The following is a 19,743-nucleotide window of genomic DNA, read 5'->3' on the forward strand; positions in this document are numbered from 1 at the left end:
TGTCCAAGGAACACACTCCTAATTCAGGCACGTCGAGCGAGATCCTCTGCAGGATGGACCGTTAGGGAAGGTGGATAGGGCCCGGGATCTTAGAACATCATTGCTTGTTCGTCCAGGGATCTCCACCCTGGCAGCCCAATTTCATCGCCTGCCTAAACTGGCATGACAGGTCTCGAGAGCCCTCACGACGATTGGGCCCGCTCTTGCACGTCGAGTCTGGGAGCCTCTGGGGTTCGGCGCAAAGCGCAAGAGCGGGAATGCACAGACGCCCTGCAGACGCTGGTTGGCGGAGAAGGCACGAAAAGGGTCCACCCCGACGGAGCGAAGCGACCTTGTTATCCGCCTGTACGGAGGCTTCTGTCCAGCAGATGGTCTGCCCAGCCCTGATCCCGGGTCGTGGTGGAGATAACCTTGTCAAGCGGGGGCGTTGGAGGAAGAGGAAGGAGCAACATCTCGAGTTTCCCGCAACTCGATTGGGATAGATCGACGACGAGGTTGGCGAATAATTCACCTAGGGTTCGAATCACCACATTCTCGTCGAGATAGTCGTTGGTTGTCGGTGATGTTGTCGTTGATGTTGTCGTTGACTATATAGAAGATAGAGGATAGAAGATGGACTCGATAGTTAGAATCGATAGACTCGCCCGAATTAGATAAGAATCGGCAATCTGTATCCATCTATTCATCATTCAAGTGGAACCCCAGGGTGATTCTCGAGTCGAGTGGGCACGCTGAAACGCTGAAACACTGAACGCGGTCACGGCCACAAAATGGAAGGGCAAGTTGATCTCGGGGAGGCCGAAGGAGGGGCAGCAGTCGCGAACAATGAAAAAGCAGCCCCGAAATCTCCGACGTTGGCTTCTCACGCTTTCCCTCCTATAAAAGAACGTGGATTGCATGATGTGCAGGACAAGCTCGGGAATCCGATTGGACCTGGTGGATTCGTTGCTGCTCTGTTTTTTTGGGGGGTTTTTTTTTCATTTTCATTTTCATTTTTTTCCCATGCCGGGATACGTAGCCCGATGTCACTGCTGAGAATACAGAACTCCAAATTGGACTTCATCGACTACTATAACGACTTTATATGCTACTCCTGTCTACTCCGGATTCTTCAACTTTCTTCCCCGAGACTTTTTCTCAGGACGAAACCCAGAGATGCTGATGCTCATAGGACGGTGGAATTTTTTGCTGCAGCAGTCATCCTGCAGTACTCTGCAGTACTCTGCAGTCCTACTTGGGTCTCTATGCACGGCGTGGTTACTTGGCAGTACATCGAACTATGAACTCAATCGGACAATTCAACAAAGATATCTGCTGGATTCGATACTCTCCTCTCTCCTCCCCACCCTCCTCTTTCTCCTATACTTCCACGAATTCATCGTCGACATGGTTTCTGTTTTCTATTGAACCCCAATTCCTCGTCCAACCGGATCCATCCCCTGCGAGCTGATGGGCACGATCTTTCAGACAACCACCTTCTTGTTCTGGTAAGCCCCAGCGAACTGCCGTGGAACGCGGTGGACTCGACCGGGACTCAGCCGACATGCATAACACAAAACCGTCGAGTGTGGACCCTTGTCCCTGGTCTTGGCAGACTGAAGAAACGAGGCTGGAGAGCAAGAGGGAGAGAGAGAGAGAGAGAGAATGTGAGGAACCGGAGATAGAGACACAGAACGCTGGCCGAGGGCCAAGCATCACGTCTGGCCCTTTGGCTCCTTTCGCCTCAACTTGCCCGAGTCTGTGCCCGTGCGACGAACTCCGAATCCTTCGTCTCGTTTTCGTTTCCGATCGAGCCAACGCTCAACCCTCGTGGGCCTACGGGGTACACGTCTCTTCACACCTCCTCGGAGACCCGGGAACCTCCAGACCCTCTCTGAATCGATCTTGGTCCGTGATTGACTTCTTCGGATTCGACTTGTCTTTGCTTCTGCCTAACGCACCATGAAGCCCAATCCCAGCCCGCATCAGCCACAATGGCACATACAAGGGTGTCTGGGCACGCTCGATGTCCTCCTTCCTCTTTCTGCTATCGCTTCGTCTGCTATCTTCCTCCCCTCCGATCTCTTGTCTCGATTGCCTGGTCGTTTCCTGGCCCTCTCCCCAGCCAAACACCTTTCTCGCTTCGATCGCCCCACTTCCCCATCACGAATGTTGCCCGTCCAGCATCGCAACAATGCAGGAGGCATTGTCACTCTTCGAGTGACCAGAACTGGTGGAGGCTACCTCTTGCGCAATGTCGCTGGCCCGCATCCCCCGCATCGCCAGTTTCATCACGTGCTGGATGAGGGCCGCATCATCGGTGCGGTCGCTGACCCCATCTGACGTGATGACCAACAGGTATCGTCGGTCGGCCTGCAGCGTCCGCCGCGAGGTATACGGGTCGTTGGACAGAAAGTCTCCACGCGGGCCCAGTGATGACGACGAGGCGCGCGCCCGCGGTATTGAGCCATCGTCCACGGTGTTGACGGGGTTCTTGTACTGAAGGTCGCCCAGCGCGCGGGACATGTTCAGGGATCCTGTTTTCCTCTCCCTCCCCCCCCCTCGGCATCTGCCGTTAGTTCCAAATTTTGTGCAAAGTGGGATTGAATAGCTTGGACTAGGCAAATGGTCTGGTCCAAGGCTACAATAACCGGAGAGAGTAGGATCTGAGGGTAACTCACCAAGCCGAGTCACTCCGCTGCGTACTTCTACCGTTCCCCCAGCTTCCTCAATACGTTCGCGTTCGCTGGTCATCTCCGGTTTATGTGCCTGTGTCAATCGGCGCTAGTGTGTGGTGTGTCAACAACCTTCATCCTTGTTTTTTGGATTTTTTTTTCTTTCCCAAGAAATACGAAATCGACCAAAAAAAGGGAAAGGAACGAAGGGGGAAAAAATAAACAACAAAAAAAACCAACACCCAACTACCTGCCTATTTGGGTAGGAAGTGATCAACAGGACTGACATACAATATGATACGGACACTCTGTTTGAGGGTCACGCTCGGCCAAGATGACATGCGAGTCGCCCAGATTGGAGACCACCAGTTCGCCCTTGGTGAGGTTGATGAAGCACATCGCCGCGGTGGACCCTGATATGGCAGGTTCGGCAGACTCATGCTTGAAACTCTCCAGGAGCAGCCTATCCTCTTCTATCAGGGCCGCCTTCATGGCCGCCGCATATTCCCCCTGTTGCATCTCCGGCCGCTGTGCCAGCAGGTAGTGCAGGTGGCGGCTGGCATGGTCTGCGACCAGTCCGGAACCACTGCTCAATTGTCAATGCCGAGAACGAAAAAGAGTCAGGTCTTCGCCGTGGGGCGCTCTTACTGCCCGTCATAGATCGCAAAGAACGCCAGCTTGTCGTCGGTTTTTGCAGGGAACTGGTCCGGCAGGATCAACGTGTGTCGGTCTTCTTGTGATGGTCGGCTTCCTTGTGCCTGGTTTCGGAGGCTTTAATCTATCTTGGAGCTATCGTAATTCGGACGGGCATGAAGAGAAGACTCACTTGACCAGCACCGACATCGAAAAGCAACACCGCATCGTCCGTAGACATGATTGTGTTTCGGAACATTTGGTCCCTTACAGCTCGATGGGCCAGGACCATATTGGGTTTCTGAGGAAGTTGTTTTTCGCATCCCTCGAGGCCTTGTTCTTTTTGCCTTGTACCGTGACCATATGCCGGTGATGGCGTACTGACATCATGAACAGTTTTCGCGTAGATTATCTTGTGCACCGACTTGAAAAATCATAGCACGTAATTATGGGGGGTTCTTTTCCCTTTACCGCCTTCTTTTTTTAAAGTGGAACAAGAATGAGTCCTTATGCGCAGATTGACTCGTGGGCCCAATCAAGGGTTTCTCTCCGGGATAGGGATCTTGCTTGGTTCGGGATGTTCCATAGATGATAGATGGGAATATATGTTGATACCCCAAAACTCGATCGGTTTCCTGTGCGACGTTGCCTACATTGCATCTTCTTGTAGAGCGTCACACATCTTATATTTTCGAAACACTAAACGGATATTGAAGCTAGACCTGACCCTTCGTAGATTCGCCCATTTTCTGTACTGGTCTCGAACACCCGATCGGACGCACGGACCACCGAAGCCTGGGGCGAATCTGCAACGAAAGTTGTCGAGGCAGGCACTTGCACCTCTCTCAACCTCTCCCAACCTCCCCCAGCTCTTCACAATTATCCCACAGTCCGACTATGGGCTGGCTTGGTACGGGGAGTCTCGCCGCGACGGCTGGCTATTTTCTATCTCGCAAATCTCCTCAGAGCCAGACCCCGGATATAACGTCCTCCACCCAGCCGGACTCCAGTTCCGACGCGCCAGGTTCGCCCACTGACGAACCCGCCGCGACAAGACATGACGCAGGCATATCAACTCCCCCACATACACATGATGACGACGATGGTCTCCAGACTACCCCCAAGGCCTCGGCATCCGACGCACCGCCACCGGCCCTGGCTGTTCCTGTCTTGAACCTAGGCGGCGGCTCCAGCGGCGAGACCACCGATGCAACGACAGAGCCATATACGAAGCAGACCACAACTCATGCACCAACCGAGACGAGGCCCCTCGGCCGTCCCAATGGGACATCTAACATCACCGCACCCGCGCCGCCTGTACCGTCGCTCTCACTCTCAACACCTCCACAACCCCCCTCATCCTCCACAACCCCCAGCAGCGCAGCCGCCCCCTCCCTTATGCCCCCTCCGCCAATCCCCCGCCCCCGCCAGACCCCCCAGCCAAACCGCCTCCCCCTCCCACCAGCAGTGTCGCACCTCCGCGCCCCAACCCAATCACTGCCCTCCGGCCCCCGCCTTCCGCCGCCGCGACGCTCCGCGCACCGCCCACCAGCACCGGCCTCAGCAGCAGCACCCTCGCCCCAACTCCCGTCAAGAAGCCCGGGTCGCGCAAAGTCATCCTCGCCCCGGGCTTCTCGCCGCTGGACTGGGCCGCGCGCGCCGCAGACCCGCGCAACACGCTGCGCGGCGACCTGCCGCCGGGTCTGCTGCGCGTGACGCCGGCCATGCTGAAAACGCAGAACGGGCGCCGCGGCCGTGACGCTTGGACCTCGTACCAGGGGCGCGTGTACAATATCCAGCCGTACGCGCCGTATCACCCCGGCGGAAAGGGCGAGCTGCTGCGCGGCGCGGGGAAGGACTCCGGCGTGCTGTTTCAGGAGGTCCATCCGTGGGTGAATTGGGAGGGCATTCTGGGGGAGTGTTTGGTGGGGATCTTGGTCAGCGATAATGACATTGTGGGGGATAGTTTGGATGCGATGGATTGAGGATAGGGAAGGGGGAAGAGAGGGCCTCCTATGTTTTGCACATATTTTCACGTTGGACCCGGGGGTGGTGGCAGAGGACGCCGTCTATGTAACGATGTACAATATATTATATAGATTTATTCCGCATACATGCTAGATCAGATACCCCGAATAGAAGGGCAGCAGCCATTCTATCCCCGAGAAGCAAAGACCACATGATGCAAGCGTAACAAGACTGGCCGCTTGTTTCTTGTTTTTGGTTCATTTTCTTGCGTTCAGGGTTGGAGTAAATGGGGCTGGTAGCTATCCATTCCAGCTCGCGACGGCCGTTCTTCTGGACACGATCTGCTCCACAGATAGGTATACATGTTTGCAGCCACGCACTACCTGGGCCATTGTAATCCCCCCTCACAGCTCGTCCTTGTCTACACCCTCAATGCCAACCAGCTCTGTCTCGAACACCAGAGTCGAGCCAGCGGGAATCGGGCCCACGGCGCGGTCGCCGTAGCCGTACTCGGGCGGGATTGTAAGCGTGCGCTTCTCGCCGATGCACATGTCTAGCAAACCCTGGTCCCATCTGTAGTGATCAGAAAGCCGGTTAGCGAGGCTGAAAGTATCGTCTTGAGTGTAGGAGAGGGGGGTAATATAGAGAGGTGAAGAGGGTAAAGAGAGCCAGGGAGGAGAGAGAGGATGCTGTGTGTGTGATTGGCGCGGGAAGAGCGAACTCCAATCGTTCTAAACATTCAAAATCAAAGACTTTGAGTAATACTCCCTCCCATCCGGCACTAGAACCAGGACCAGAAGCAGAACAGCGCGAAACATGCTAAATCCTGGGGGCAAGGGGCCCTGGTCAAGGAGCCGGAGCGAGACACCTCGGCCGCGAAGATCTATAAGACCCCGAAGAAGGGAACGCGACTCACCCCTTAATCACGCGGCCAGTGCCGAGCTTGAAGCTCAGCGGGACGTTGCGCTTGAAGCTGGAGTCAAACTCCTTGCCGTCGGCCTGGAGGGTGCCGCGGTAGTGCATCTGGACAGAATCACCATTCTGGGTCTTACGCGTGCACTCGACCTCATGTGTGACATCGATGCCGAGCTCAGCGGCGCAGGCGAGGGAAGCGAGGGAGAGGAGGATTGTAGTGAGACGCATAGTGGCGAGGTTGGGTGGGTGGTCGCGAGGGGAGAGATTTGGTATGTTGTCAGGTCAATGGAGGACGCGAGGGCGATTGGAATTGGGACGCCGAAATCTGGGAGAAGAGGAAAGGAGGAGATGAGGATATGGTGGCAGTTGGAGAGAGGAGGGGGAGGAGAGGAGAGCGCAACGTGGAGTGCGGAGGCGTGTGGTTGCGGCCCGTCAAAGTGGGGCTTGTAACAGCAACAAGGATCAGCATTGGAGGCAATGGGATAGAGCTAATAGAAGGGTCGATTGTACGTATTTTAGGCTAAGTCGTACGGAAATTTTAGGAAATAATCTACTGCTGTCGCAACCCGCGATCAGTAACACCCATTTTCAAGTAAGTATAGAGCCATAGAGCCAGTTGGGGTATAGTGTTTTCTAGCAAGAGCCATTCAAGGGGAAACTACTAGCAATCGAAAGCTAGTCCTCAAAACTGTGGCCTCAGAATCAAGGTCTCCTTCAAAATTTTACCAGTTAGAGGCCTAAAAAAAGCCTCAACCGTCCTTCAAAGGCGTGCTTTCATTAGCAACCACACGCGCAACACCATCACCAGCAAGAGCTTTCAGATCGTCTTCACCCATAGCACCGTCCCACCCATTCGACACCAAGTAGGCTCGGAACTGCTCATCGCGCACCCGGAGATCCTCACCTGAGAGATCAGGAACAAAGAAATAGGTCACCGTGATACCGACTACGCCGCAAATGGCCGCAATGATGAATGTCCAATTCTTCCCCAGCCTGTTCTCAATCGGCTGGAACGCCTGCGTACCGATGGCTGCGCCGGCTTTACCTACCGCGGCGGAGATACCGTAGCAAGTACCACGGACACCGGTAGCATAGGACTCAGACGAGATCAGACCAAGAATGTTCCCAGGCCCGAAATTGCCGGAGCTCTGCATGAGCCCGTAAAAGACGATAAAGAGCGGGACGATCTTGGTGATGCGGGAGTAGGCGCAGCCAATTATCAGGCCGAAAACGAGATATCCACTGAATCCAATCATCATCACATTCTTGCGGCCGACACGATCACATAGTAGAGCCCCGAGGAAGACACCGGGAAGCGCAATGGCTCCCAGCAGAAGCTGCCATTCTCCGGTTTGAAGAATAGTGCCGTTAGTGACAACTGATGAGATGATGGTGCCTGAAAAGACACCATTTGGAAACGTAACGAAGTCTGGTGAAAGCAATTTAGCCTGGAGGAACTGAGAGACTGTCTATCATCATTTTGGGCGTGATGAAAGTCTTACCGTACAGGAACCAAGCACCGCAGGTGCCAATCAGCGCCTTCCAGTAGTATCGAATGACAAGGAGATAGGGCACATGCTTCTTGATTGCCCCACGGCGATAAAGTGTTGAGTTGAGCATGCGAATGCGGAAGTAGAATACTGAGAGTGGCCAGATGCAGCCAATGCCAAAACACACACGCCATACGGTGCTATAGTGCGATTGTTGGCAGGCCATGAGTACAATCAAGAAAATGGATACCGCAAAGGGGCCACCAAAGGATAGTGGGAAGTTGGTCACCATGATGAAGGCCGGACCACGGTGCTTAGGGGTTAATTCGTTCGCGGATTCGGAGGCTGAGGTAGACGAGGCTGGGTACTCCCCACCGGTGCCTACAAGCGAGGGTTAATACTTGAGACATAATTGATATCAGGAAAAACGTGGGAAGAAATTACCAAAACCAACGACGCCACGTGCTACAGTCATCATCCAGAACATGCCATTAATCGTAACGCCATGAGAAGCAGTGGCCAGGATGCCACCGATAATGATCATCAGTGTCGTAAATACGATGGCCCATTTTCGACCAAGGTAGTCGCAAGTGAGACTGGGCCAGATGATCAGAGTCCGGAGTACTTAAAGTTACAAGTTCTGGGGAGAAGGTGCTTACCCAACAACAACCTGCCCAATGACTTCGCCCACCAACAGCGCATTAGACACGCGCGTGCTCACGGTGGAGGTATACTCCTTGGGGTATTGCTTCTTGAGAAGAACATTGGTCATGGTCCTACATTCAAGGGGCGTAAGTTAGGGCTCATATCCTCTAGGGTTGAGGGGAAGAAAACACCGACATGAGATTGTTCTGGTATCCATCGCTGATAAGGGCAAAGCCACTGGCGAACTATAAATACGAAATTCTGTTAGTTAGTAATCTTCTCCGGATGTAAAATTGGTATCAATTCGCTGGAAAGAAACCCACAATCGTAAACAGATTCGATAGACTCTGTTTTTCCTTGGAGACCTCGCGTGAGGGGTCAGAATTGGAGTTGGGGCCGGAATCAAGAGCGCTGGCAGAATCGTGGCCCTCGGCTTTAGAAACCTCTGTCTCTGGATCGAGAGCCAACGACGGCTCTGTAGTCATTTTGCTGTTCTTGCGCCCAATACGGGGTCTCTGAGAGATGGCTGAGATGTGTGTACAAAAAGACTGTGGAAAAGCAAGCGGAGGATTTCAATCGGGCAAGGTACCATGTGCGAGGTAGTACAACCGTGTGAGCACGGGATCAAAACCGTAGGAACACGCCAGCCCTATGAAAATAGGATGAGCGGAGGAAAGCTAAGCTCTGCCACGACGCCAATAACCCAGATTGATGCAATTGAGGATTGCAAGGCATGAGCGCTGCCCGGTTCGGGCAAGTTGTACATTCCAGCTGTCAACCACGTTCTGTCTGCTTCGAGAATGGCGGAATGTGGGGGTGGGTCCTAGGGCTGCGTGATGGAGTTTCGTTAACACGCAAGGGGAGCGTACATGTGGAAGATGTTATCTTCTATTTGGAACAATAAGATGTAGTTGGCATGGATTTGATTGTAGATCTAATAACAGTATCCTGCATCCATGACATGACCTCAAAATGTCTGAGATCCGGTGACGGGAAAAAACGCCAGCTTTTAGAAAAAATCAACGCTAATTATGTACGCCTGCGCTGAGGCAAGCCAGGTTGCCCTGCGGGTATCAATGCATGTTCATATGACCAGGGATACATCAAACAGTATAGAACCCCCACTTTTGCACAGCAAAAATTCATGAACAGAGAGAAGAAATAGGAAGAAAAAGAAGAGGGAGAGGGCTCAGAACTGAAACAAAGGTATCTATGCCCATTTCCCGAGAAGAGCCATGAGGGCGGCGCCCATGCACAACAGGATGAAAGCGGCCAACACCTCCCGGATCGGAGCTTTGCGCATCGAGTGGCTGAACATAAACTCGTGAGCCATGAGCTCTACTAGCGCAGTGTAAATGAGAATACCGGCGGAGATGGAATCAAAAACACCGTTGACGATCAGCGTCGTGCGCCCCTCAGGCGGATAGCTCTGGCGGACGCCCAGTCCAATGGCAATGGCGATGGGAGTCGAGATACCAAAGGCAAGTCCGAGAAGGTACGGTGTGTGGCGCTTGGATTTGGGCCAGGGAAGCAAGGCAAGTCGGGAACCCAAACCCAGGCCCTCGAAGGTCTGATGGAAAACTAGGACGATGTATAGGGTGGTGAACTCGGAACCTGATACCGCCAGCGTGAGGCCAATGAAGACTGAATGGAAGATGATACCGAACTCAAGAATAAAGATGGAGGTCAGCTGAGCGGCATAGTCTTCGACAGATGTGATGTCCTCTTTTTCAGCGTCATCGGTGTCGTGATGCTCGCGGGAGTGACCGAGGTGATCCTCACCGGGCATGTGGTGACTTTTGCTGTGGCTCACTTGCTGAACCATGGGCTCGGCGGTGTCGCTGTGGGAGTGGGAGTGGTCCTCCTCGTCGCCGTGAGAGTGGCTCCCTCCGAAGCGGGAGAAGCGCATGACCATCAGCTCGACGAAGAACAGAAGGACAATGGTCATCAAAATGATGCCCTCAACCCAGCTGTATTCGGTGATTGGACCCGTCAAACACGAGTTCGTGAGAGCCTCTTCGGCCGGCGCCAGCAGGTGAATGAAGGCAGTCGCGATAATGACACCCGATCCAAAATATTTGGCGATGAAGAAGGCCCATTGTGGGAAACCGCCTTTCCCACTAAAGCGTCGAGCGAATACAGGAAAGAGGGCTCCAAACAGTGACCCGACCATGATGACAAAGATAGACGAGATACGCAGACCCATGTGGCCATCGTAATCGTTACCCGTGGCACAGGCGTCTGTCTCGCGCTTCAGGAGCGCGGTAAGCGGCTCGATCTCCATAATGGGTGAGGAGAACAGGAGTGTTTTGCTGCACGTCACAAATCGAGCACAGCGGGGAATTAAGGAAGTGGACTATCGTCAAAATCCACGAATGGATCTCTCAGTATCAGTGACGGATCGACAGAGTCGGCGTCAACGGATCAATCAGACTGGGTGAATCGTGAGCACCTTGGGAGAGAAAGAATAGCAGGATGGCGATCTGGCAGGGTTTTGACGTTTGGCGGGGTTTCCACGATGACAACAGACGAGCGGTTTTTTATGTGGGCTCTTTGCTGCGCTAGCTGTCACCCCCAAGGTCCTCGAGTATAGGTGAAACGGTCCAATCGCCGGCGGGGAGCCGACCAGGTTGGCCTGTCGAGATCGAACCCTAACGACCGTGTGGCTCCAGTAATTCGTGCAGTTGCGATGCAGGAAAGAGTACGAACAGATGCTCGTTCAGGCTCTTGGCGACGCACGATGTGGCATTCGGTGAGGACTACTCCGTTTCACGCAAGAGAGAAGGAGGACGGCAATATTCTAGATTTTCCGAATGCGACTAGTCCCGGTGTGAGTGAGTACCTTGAGAGCCGATAGAGTCGACACAATAAAGAGTGGAAGATGGAACGCGGTCTGGGATGAGCGAGATCACAAGAGAGGGACTCGAATTCCATGCCAGAATCAAAATCTGCGGGAATTGTAGCCGGACTGTCCAGCGGGTGGAACAGAGTGGGATCCATGGGGACCTTGTTGGCTTCGAAGACGTCAAGTCGGAGTGTGCGCCGGTGCCGCGATAGGTAGCGGGTACTTCCAAACTAATAATAATTGTGGCTGGGAAGAAAGTATCGGGTACTTGTTACCCGAGGGGTGAGGTGAGGACCTTGGGGACGGTCAGCGTTTTCCGCTTGCATTGGTTGGTCCCGGTCACGTGGACTCAACTCGATGCTCTTTTCCGTTGCTCGAGTACACGAGTATAGATGTGGCACCGGAAGTGACAGCGAGACGATGAGCGTGGCGGGATGATAGAAGACATGGTCTGCGGAAGTTGGTGATGTGAGAACGAAGATTTCCCCAGGGTCCAGGATGATGGAGGTCCTCGCCAATCACAAGATCTGCGGGCGAAGCTTGGCGCGGATTGGATGAGCTCATCTTCCTGCTCTCTCCACCAACGACTTGGACCTTCTTGCTCGCCTGCGCTACCCAACAACCTCTCAACATGGCCCCGATTCGGCGCTATCTGCGCATCAGCAAATACTCAGTAATCGAGTGCCGTATCTACCTCGACAACCCATCAAATGCCCGGTGGCTCTTAGACCCTCGTGATCCTGTCCTGTCCCGCGTGTTCGCCGCGATTCGACCATTAGTGCTACCCAAACTCCGCGAGGAGAATGAACGATTGTGGGCTCGCAAGAAGGGCAAGCCTGTCAAGGATGTGATTGCAGAAGGTAGGGTTGTTCATGCTGAATGACTTGGTCTACTGGACGACGGCGAATGGAGCGGTGCTAAAGTCACGGTGTACGGAATAGATGAGTTCGAGGTAGCCATCTTCCTCCGGGAATCGCGAACCCGACATTCACTCCTCACGCGTAACAAGACCTTCAAACAATCGAATACGCAGAAAGACTCCAGCGAAAATGCTCGAGAGGAGACAAACACCGCGGCCGAATCAGCAAATCCCGTTAACCCTACCGATACCGAGATTATCATTGAGAGTGACAGCGAGCACGAGGTCAGCTTGCACAACGTTCCTGAAGCGAACGAGGGCCGTGATACCTCGGAAGGAGTCGAGTCGTCGCGACAACGACGGAAGGCATTGCAAGCAGACCGAGCGGAGGCCGAGGGTACAAATGACGAGAAAAAGATGGGCTTTCACACGGATTACGAAAGCTTCAATATCTGTAGTTGGGTTCTTTGCCTTCTCATTACTCGCAAGGGCGACCGAACCCGGGCCAATGTTGCAGCAATGGAACCTAAGCAGCCGTTGATGGAGGAATGGATCTCAACTCAGGCTGCGACCGGCCTAGATGAGGATTAAAGATGCCGATGTGTTTTGATGACCTTCCATTTTGGTCCTTCAGCAAAAGATCTGAAACTACAGGTTAACACACGGTCACGGACTATTGGGGGCCGAAGATAAACGACGATTTTCTGCAGTTTGCATTCTGCACGAATAAGCTCTGCATCCAAGGGTCAGAGAGTGGGGAGCCACGGCGGCTTAATCTGTCGGCGCTCTCGATGTGACCTGCTCTAAATTGCAGTTGCAGGGCTTCTGCACCTACGATGTGCCACCCGACTGACACCAATGGGAGCGACCAACATCCCCCTGATGTGCAGAATATTGGGACGGGAAAGGCTTGAACGTGGCTGCGCCCGACTCTCTTCCTTTCTCTCGCCCACCCATGTCACTTCCACATCCATCAATCAATGCACCGCTACAATGCGCTATTACGGTGCAACTAATTGGCTCATTACAGACTGCCGTCCTCTCCGAGGATGGTTTCTCGAGGAGGGTTGGATTTGGACAAACGACCATTTTGGTTTACTTTTCAGCTTAGTCCAACACCCTTGTAAGTCGCTTAGCGTGCCGAAATTTGTCAGGGTTAGACTTGCAATCGGCTGTGCGACGAGGGATTTTTAGCTGCTTGCGCTATGGCTGATCCAATGCACACCCGAAATGTCTGTATGCCTGTCATCCTTAGGATCCATACCCGAAATAGGCATCGGAGAACTGTCGTTCCCAGAATTCCACGGTTTCGGTTGCGTTCAGAATATAGGAGAGTACATACTACGTACACACTACTAGGAGCTAGCCAAAACAAAATGAAACCGTACTCCCAAACCAGGCTTTCTTTGGCTGGGCCCCGTTGTGATAACTTTCCCGACCACCTCAACCATTTTCCACGGGTCGGCCATCCCCGTTGACTGGCCTAACCGCAGTAGTTGACCTCAGCCCAGGTTTCCTTTTTTTTCAGTTCAATTTCTTCAGAACCTCGGCCCCGGAGCTTCCAGAAGATCGCACCGAAGGCTGGGTTTGCCGCAGTGGAGCTGGAAAGGGTGGGAACATGAAACAGCCCGCGTCCTCCACTGTCCCGTGACCTCCACGGTCGACACTTTCCGTTTGCTTCCTTCTGGTTTTATTGGCATTCTGGGTATCACTTTTCGGTTCGTTCTGATTTCTCATCAAGACCCCATTGACTGGGATGCTGAGAAACTAGGGAGTTCTTTCCCGGCCAGTCGGAGATTGCCAGATAAGCTGACGAATTGGCCCGGGCATTGCGTACAACCCAGTATCGATCGGAGAGACGGGGAGGCACACTATACTCCCAACTATACCTACTACAGGCTAGAAAGCAGTCCATATCATGATGATCTCCAGAATGCAGACCAGCGAATCAGGATGCGTGATCTCAACAGCGAGACAGGATCATACGTGCGATCATTTCCGCTCTGTGTATGGAATCATTACTCCATACCGTTATTGCTTGAATCACTAGAGGAGCGGTGAACCTTGGAACCATGAGCCACAACCCACAATGATCCTGATCGTGATAACATCAATAAATATCGGAAACAATTAAGTCTTTTTTTGCCACGTGTGACGAGCCGACACCCGAACCAAACCACCTCATCCACCAAACTGGCAACTCGCTCTCGAAATCCTGGATCCTGCATCCACTTGGGAGTTTATCTAGGCGGCCAATTATCCTCGTCCGATGACTGGAGAACGCCCTTGCGCGTTCCCCATCTTCTCCATCCTGCTCCTCTTGCTCCATCCTCAATTTGGTACCATGCTAGCAGGCACCCAAGAAAATCCTTCTCCAGTGTTTCGTGCTCCATACGCGACCCAAGAAAGAAAAAAAACCACGGCGACATCTCACATCCACTCCTGTTACCCGAGGCCTCCACACTGGTGTTCCAACGGTGCAGAACGGCGGATGATGCACCCCATCATTGAGCGGACCTGGCATCCCGCTCTAGTCCACTTTCGACATGTTTATTGAAGTTAGTGGCCCCTTTTAGCGTGTCAAAGTTTTGATTTTTTTTTCTTGTTCGGTGTCTTCGTCCTTTCTTGTTCGCCACTGCTACGCTCTTCTCCCGCTCTACTCCCGCTCTACTGTATTCTCGCTCCACTCTAGCCTGCGCTGGTTGGGGTGATGGGAACCGCTTGAGCCGCGAACCTGCCAGGAACAGGCATCGACCAGGAACCGCCAGGCAGTCCATCTCCACTCCCCACGCCTTTCCTGTCTTTCCTTCCCTTCTAACTTTCTAACCTTACCTTCTTAACTATCCTGGGTTTCCCCCAAATCCCGGTCGCACGGACAAGGCCAATGCCACCGTGTTACCGCATAGGGCTGTGGTCATGCGCTCCTTGGTTTTTTATTTATTTATATTTCTTTCTTTCGGGGGTGATTTACCACTCGCTCGGTTCTCTGCCTTCCCGCTGACCAATGTCAACGCACATAATTTCCTAAGTGTTTCCTAAAGACGTTTCCGGTGCAGCCGTTCCTGAGGGCCAAAAACTTGGAACTTCCGGGGCCTGCCGGAGGATCAGAGGGTGACGTCTCCAATTTGGAGAAGCAATGACCTAGCAGTAGTACGGAGTAACTAGTAGGTATCAGTAACTGACCTACATGATTTCATATTAATATTCTTGTTCTTCGTACTCCGTATTTCGTCTATTAGCGCCGACAACTTGCATCGTCATCTCCGCCCCGTTGGACGGTGCATATATCCGACGTATCCTCGACCCAGTCCCAGTCCTACCTATCCGGAGATAGGAAGATAGCGTCACCCTGGTGGAGGTATAGTGTGCCCCTTCTAATCCGTAAAGTAAGTGCGTGGAGGTCGAGCACGCAATGGACGCCACACGGGCACCATAGCCTCGGATCCCAGACGATCTCCCAACCATGAAACATCTGATGTGCGCGATCCATGCTGGACAGGCTGACTCTGACGAACGATCTTGTCCCCTTCCTCTCTGTACACATGTACTCTGTAGATCCCTGTCGGTCGCTCTGCATGAGGGGCAAATTATGATGTCTTGTCCCCTTTGGCCCTTTTTTCCCCCTCCAACCCCACTCGAGGCATAGACCCAGGTACAGGCACACCCGCGCATGTGAATTGCGCATCCCCCCCCCTTCCGTCCGAACGTGCAGGCTCCCAAATGAGGATGTGCAATGCACAGTTCGCTTGTACCACTACTTTAATTGGACCGTCCTGCAGAGATAGCGATCGAGCAATAGACGGGACAGGGGCGGCAGCAGGCAGATGTCATTTGCGCCTTCTGCTGGCTCATACTCCTGCAGGTGTCCCGCGGGTGTCAGATGTGAGATGATCCGAAACCCATCGAACCGGTCCTCAGCCCTCAGCCACACCAGGGCGGAGGTAACTCGGCTGTGTTCTCCACCAGCGGGCTTTCGCGACTCAAATTTGGGTTTACCGGTTTACGAGTGAGCTAGGGCTTCCCACTACTCTACCCTAGTCAGACAGGTGGAAGACAATAAAGAAAAAGTGTCCTCTATACTCCTTTCGTACTATCAAGGCTACGTATCTCCTCCATGCTTTGGATTTCGATTCCTTGTACCCGAGCGATTAGTCCGACGAGATTCCTCCAGGCAATCCGTCCCGGGTTGAACAGGTCCCTGAACCCTACCACCGATTATTCGTTGGCACAAACGGGTGTGAACCATGGTTCCCGATGGTATTCAGGGAACACTGTCCACCCTGGATCCTATGTTTGACCGAGCATGGTTATTTTGATTTTTGTTTCCCGTTCTTTTATTAGTACTACGCGGGACGGCCGTACCAAACAACACCAAATCCGGTGATTGGTTTTGAGTTAGTTATAGTCCTTTTTTCTTAGAAACAAATAAGCAAAAAATTCCCTTTCCCCTGCCCAAGTGAGACACCGTGACCTCACCCACTTCCCCGGGACCGTTATTTCAGGGAAAAAAAAAGAAAACGTTTTACAGATTGACGTGTCACATTATGTGACCCCCCTGCCCTTCTTCAGGACCAAGAGTTCAACCTGGAGAAAATAGGCGAATCAGAGCAGCTGAAAGAGCCCCCTGCCTCACGAAACAGCTTATCTTTTCCTTCGCGAACCTTGGCCATGGAAAGGCAAGGAATGAAAACCCGATGGAATGAAAAGAAGCAAAGTATCTACTCTGTACGGACTACGAACTACGGTGTGTATCTGGACATAGGTCACAAAAGCAACTAGAAAACGGAGAAATTCCCGGGCGATACGAATCGACCCAAACCTGGCCCTAATTCGCCGGGGGATTGGCTCGCTTTGATCGACATCCACGTGTAGTACGCTGGCCTCAATCCCAACCGATTGGACCCTAGCTGGGGGCTGTCGTGGGCGTTTGGGCCGCTTGATTCATGGAAGGGAAGTTCCCAGGCTGTTGGTTTTGTGGTGCTTGGGCCCTCAAGTTCTTTGAGACGATCAATCATCAGTGTCGATACACTCTGGACACGGACGTTGACCAACCGGGGTTGTACAGCTGAGTGACCGGGGTGAGCAATCCCAAATAAAACAAGAGAAGCATAAAGCGCTCCAGCAGCTTTTTTTTTTTTTTTTTCTTTTTTTTTTCTATCTTTTTTTTCTCTGCCTCACCGCATCAACCGTCCCGATGGAGCCCCTGGTGGGCCCACGGGAGATTGCCCGTTCCCAGTGGTCACCTCGCGTGGTTTCACGCATATTTGGCGAACGCCGTGAAACCAGTGACAAGACCGGATCCAACACACAGAGAGAGTGGGAAATCAGGAAGAAAGAAAAAAAATGAAAAAAAAGAGAAAGAGAAAGAGAGAGAGAGATCGCATTGATGGTGACAAAAAAGGGAAGATTGGTTATCGAGGACTTCTGCTTGTCAGCGTCTTCTGTCAGCGCGAGGAGTGATACTTCCAGTATTTGGAATCATCATCTCTAATATTGATTGCCCACTGGAGTCGATAAGTAAAAGCGAATAGTCAGCATTATTCTCATTAGTTAGCTATCATAGTAATATAATCAATAAACCCCGATAATCCCTAAATTCCCCTTAAAATCCCCCCTTAATCCACTAGTGGTTCACCAGAGACCGAAAACGCCACACGGGAATTCAGGTGGGGAGCTTCTAGAAAAACTAGGGAAATTTCCATTGGATTTCCCGTTGGGGCTGCATTATTCATCCTGCCAGCCCATCGTAATAAATTCCTACGTCAGATCAGGTGGAGACTCAGCCTCCTGTTCATGGCAGGGATGCTCGATGGGGAGGGGGGGTGAGGGGACACTAACGTACCGTAATTTAGTTGGCTCCGTCTAGGTTGGGGATGCATGGTATAAGAGCGTGCGTCCTCCCTTCGTTTCTTCTCAAATCTCATTTCTCATCGCGTGTGCCGAACCTACTTCTCTAAGGATTCTCTCTGTGTACACTCTACTATCATCCTGCCTATCTATCTACTATCACCTTCCACCTCCCATCCATACATCTATACACCCCATCCATTCACACCTACTACTCGCCTTACCACCTTCACGTCAACTCTACGAAACCAAGTCCGGTTCTCCATCCATCACAACTTCCAAGATGCCTTCCGTCGGTTCTCAGTTCCCTCCCTGCCCGGGACCCCCTCCCAAGGGCCCGCTGCCTCCTCTGCCGAAATAAACTCGCCCATTCCCAATGACCGTGATGACCCTGGTGCCGCCTGGCACCCACGACCTGGGAGGCTTGCCCTTGGCATATGGATATGACATGACCCCTCGCGCTTTCGACCTGGTTTCCGCTTTCCGGCTTGACGATTCTCTGTGATTCGATCTTGGAATCAACGATCAAACTATCAAACTATCCTAATTACGCCCTGCTATCACCGCCTTATCTCTCTCTTTCCCTCTCCCCCTCTCTCTGAGGTCTCCTGGGTTGATTCCTTCCCCCAGGATCGCCGCGGGCTTCTCAGAAACCCCAGAAGAAGGGAAGGGCCCGATTTGATCCGGCTCGTTCGAGACGGGTCCCCAACTCCACCACAGCGCTAGGGACGCGCGCCCGACTGAGAGGGAGCTCCGAGACTCCGAGAGCCCCAACTACTCTTTCAAGAGACCGGGCGGGCAATCTACATGGGAAGTGGATGAGAAGCAGGGAATTCTTTGCCCTCTTTTGACTTTTTTTTTCTCCTTCATTTTCGTTTCCCCTCTTGACAGTACTATTTGGTTGTGAGGGGGAGGAAGCCCAGCGCCGGCGCTACGGGCATCTCCGACTGCTCCGCATTTAATAGCGCTCGTTTATTTTATTTTATTATTTTCTTTGACGTTGCGCGCTTTTGACCTATTCTGGCCTCTGCTACGTGTGCTTCAACCATGTCTCCCTGTTCTGGGGGGTTCGTGTTTCGCCATGGATCTGAAGCGGTGACGCGCAGATGCGGAGATCTACTCAGCGCCAGTAATTGGCGGCTGCTCCCCATGACCTGTCGTCAAGTTGACGTGACCTTGGGGCGTTTTTTCTGTTATTCAGTATTTTGGTTGGCTGGGCCACTCTTGACCGTTTCACCATCTTTTGTAATCCTGTTTATTTTTTTGTGGACCTTTCTCTTTTTGGGGGATCCTCTCATTTGTTTTCTGCATTGCGCCGATTCCTTGAATCACCGACCTGTATCATAGAATATACCCCCTCCTTGTCTAGCAGCAAAGCAACACACCTTATCATCCCGATGTCGTGCATAATCCCCCGGGCTAAAAATTAGTCACTCAGTGCCTTCGCGCCCTAAACACGGGCTGCCATGCACGGTAGATTAACACCTCGAGCCCTAGCTCACCGCACCTACTTCTTGCAGTGAAACAGGCTCATCTTCCCCTCCTTGTTCCACCAACCCCATTTCCGCTATCTTTGGTTTTGGTCGCGCCCCTCTCGCGATGCCAGGAGTCAAGCAGGGATAAGTCTCCGAGATGCGCTGTCAGACGACGCAGCACGGGATGAAGAGGTCCCAGGTCCAATGGTTTTTCGAGCTAGCACTGCTGCCAGAGAAAAAAAGGAATCGAATAATCCAAAATAATCCATAAAAACCGCCGCAAAAAAGACTAATGCTTTCTAAGTGTACAGCCGTTCTATCTATAGACGGCCTTTTACCCGTAAACCTGCAATTCTCAATCAGTATACTGTACCTTTAGTCCACCCCTCCTCAGGACAGGATCTAACTGGAC

The 19,743-nt window shown here is 52.7% G+C and overlaps 6 protein-coding genes across 6 annotated transcripts; 2 read left to right on the forward strand and 4 right to left on the reverse strand.

Moving 5' to 3' along the window:
* Nucleotides 1-2,142: 2,142 nt before the first annotated feature.
* N7462_002551 (PP2C family serine/threonine-protein phosphatase) lies at nucleotides 2,143-3,546 on the reverse strand (the record flags this gene model as incomplete). The annotated part of the gene is made up of 5 exons (XM_057074277.1): nucleotides 2,143-2,540; nucleotides 2,661-2,763; nucleotides 2,946-3,240; nucleotides 3,303-3,412; nucleotides 3,481-3,546. 5 exons carry the CDS (start codon nucleotides 3,544-3,546, stop codon nucleotides 2,143-2,145), a joined length of 972 nt encoding a protein of 323 aa, XP_056937918.1.
* A 638-nt stretch (nucleotides 3,547-4,184) lies between these two features.
* On the forward strand, nucleotides 4,185-5,272 carry N7462_002552 (cytochrome b5-like heme/steroid binding domain-containing protein; the record flags this gene model as incomplete). Its single annotated transcript, XM_057074278.1, has 2 exons — nucleotides 4,185-4,604; nucleotides 4,667-5,272. 2 exons carry the CDS (start codon nucleotides 4,185-4,187, stop codon nucleotides 5,270-5,272), a joined length of 1,026 nt encoding a protein of 341 aa, XP_056937919.1.
* Nucleotides 5,273-5,659: 387 nt separating this feature from the next.
* fkbp3 (peptidylprolyl isomerase family protein FPR2) lies at nucleotides 5,660-6,398 on the reverse strand (the record flags this gene model as incomplete). The annotated part of the gene is made up of 2 exons (XM_057074279.1): nucleotides 5,660-5,828; nucleotides 6,172-6,398. The coding sequence occupies 2 exons, from the start codon at nucleotides 6,396-6,398 to the stop codon at nucleotides 5,660-5,662; spliced, it is 396 nt and encodes a 131-aa protein (XP_056937920.1).
* Nucleotides 6,399-6,919: 521 nt separating this feature from the next.
* On the reverse strand, nucleotides 6,920-8,790 carry N7462_002554 (Glycerophosphoinositol permease 1; the record flags this gene model as incomplete). Its single annotated transcript, XM_057074280.1, has 6 exons — nucleotides 6,920-7,599; nucleotides 7,673-8,041; nucleotides 8,105-8,256; nucleotides 8,320-8,436; nucleotides 8,501-8,550; nucleotides 8,629-8,790. 6 exons carry the CDS (start codon nucleotides 8,788-8,790, stop codon nucleotides 6,920-6,922), a joined length of 1,530 nt encoding a protein of 509 aa, XP_056937921.1.
* A 725-nt stretch (nucleotides 8,791-9,515) lies between these two features.
* On the reverse strand, nucleotides 9,516-10,589 carry zrfB (low-affinity Zn(2+) transporter ZRT2; the record flags this gene model as incomplete). The annotated part of the gene is made up of 1 exon (XM_057074281.1): nucleotides 9,516-10,589. One exon carries the CDS (start codon nucleotides 10,587-10,589, stop codon nucleotides 9,516-9,518), a length of 1,074 nt encoding a protein of 357 aa, XP_056937922.1.
* A 1,192-nt stretch (nucleotides 10,590-11,781) lies between these two features.
* On the forward strand, nucleotides 11,782-12,600 carry N7462_002556 (uncharacterized protein; the record flags this gene model as incomplete). The annotated part of the gene is made up of 2 exons (XM_057074282.1): nucleotides 11,782-12,010; nucleotides 12,092-12,600. The coding sequence occupies 2 exons, from the start codon at nucleotides 11,782-11,784 to the stop codon at nucleotides 12,598-12,600; spliced, it is 738 nt and encodes a 245-aa protein (XP_056937923.1).
* Nucleotides 12,601-19,743: the final 7,143 nt, after the last annotated feature.

The sequence above is a fragment of the Penicillium macrosclerotiorum genome (genome assembly GCF_028827735.1).
Source record: "Penicillium macrosclerotiorum strain IBT 26536 chromosome Unknown utg000002l_segment0_segment0, whole genome shotgun sequence".
Lineage (NCBI taxonomy): Eukaryota > Fungi > Ascomycota > Eurotiomycetes > Eurotiales > Aspergillaceae > Penicillium > Penicillium macrosclerotiorum.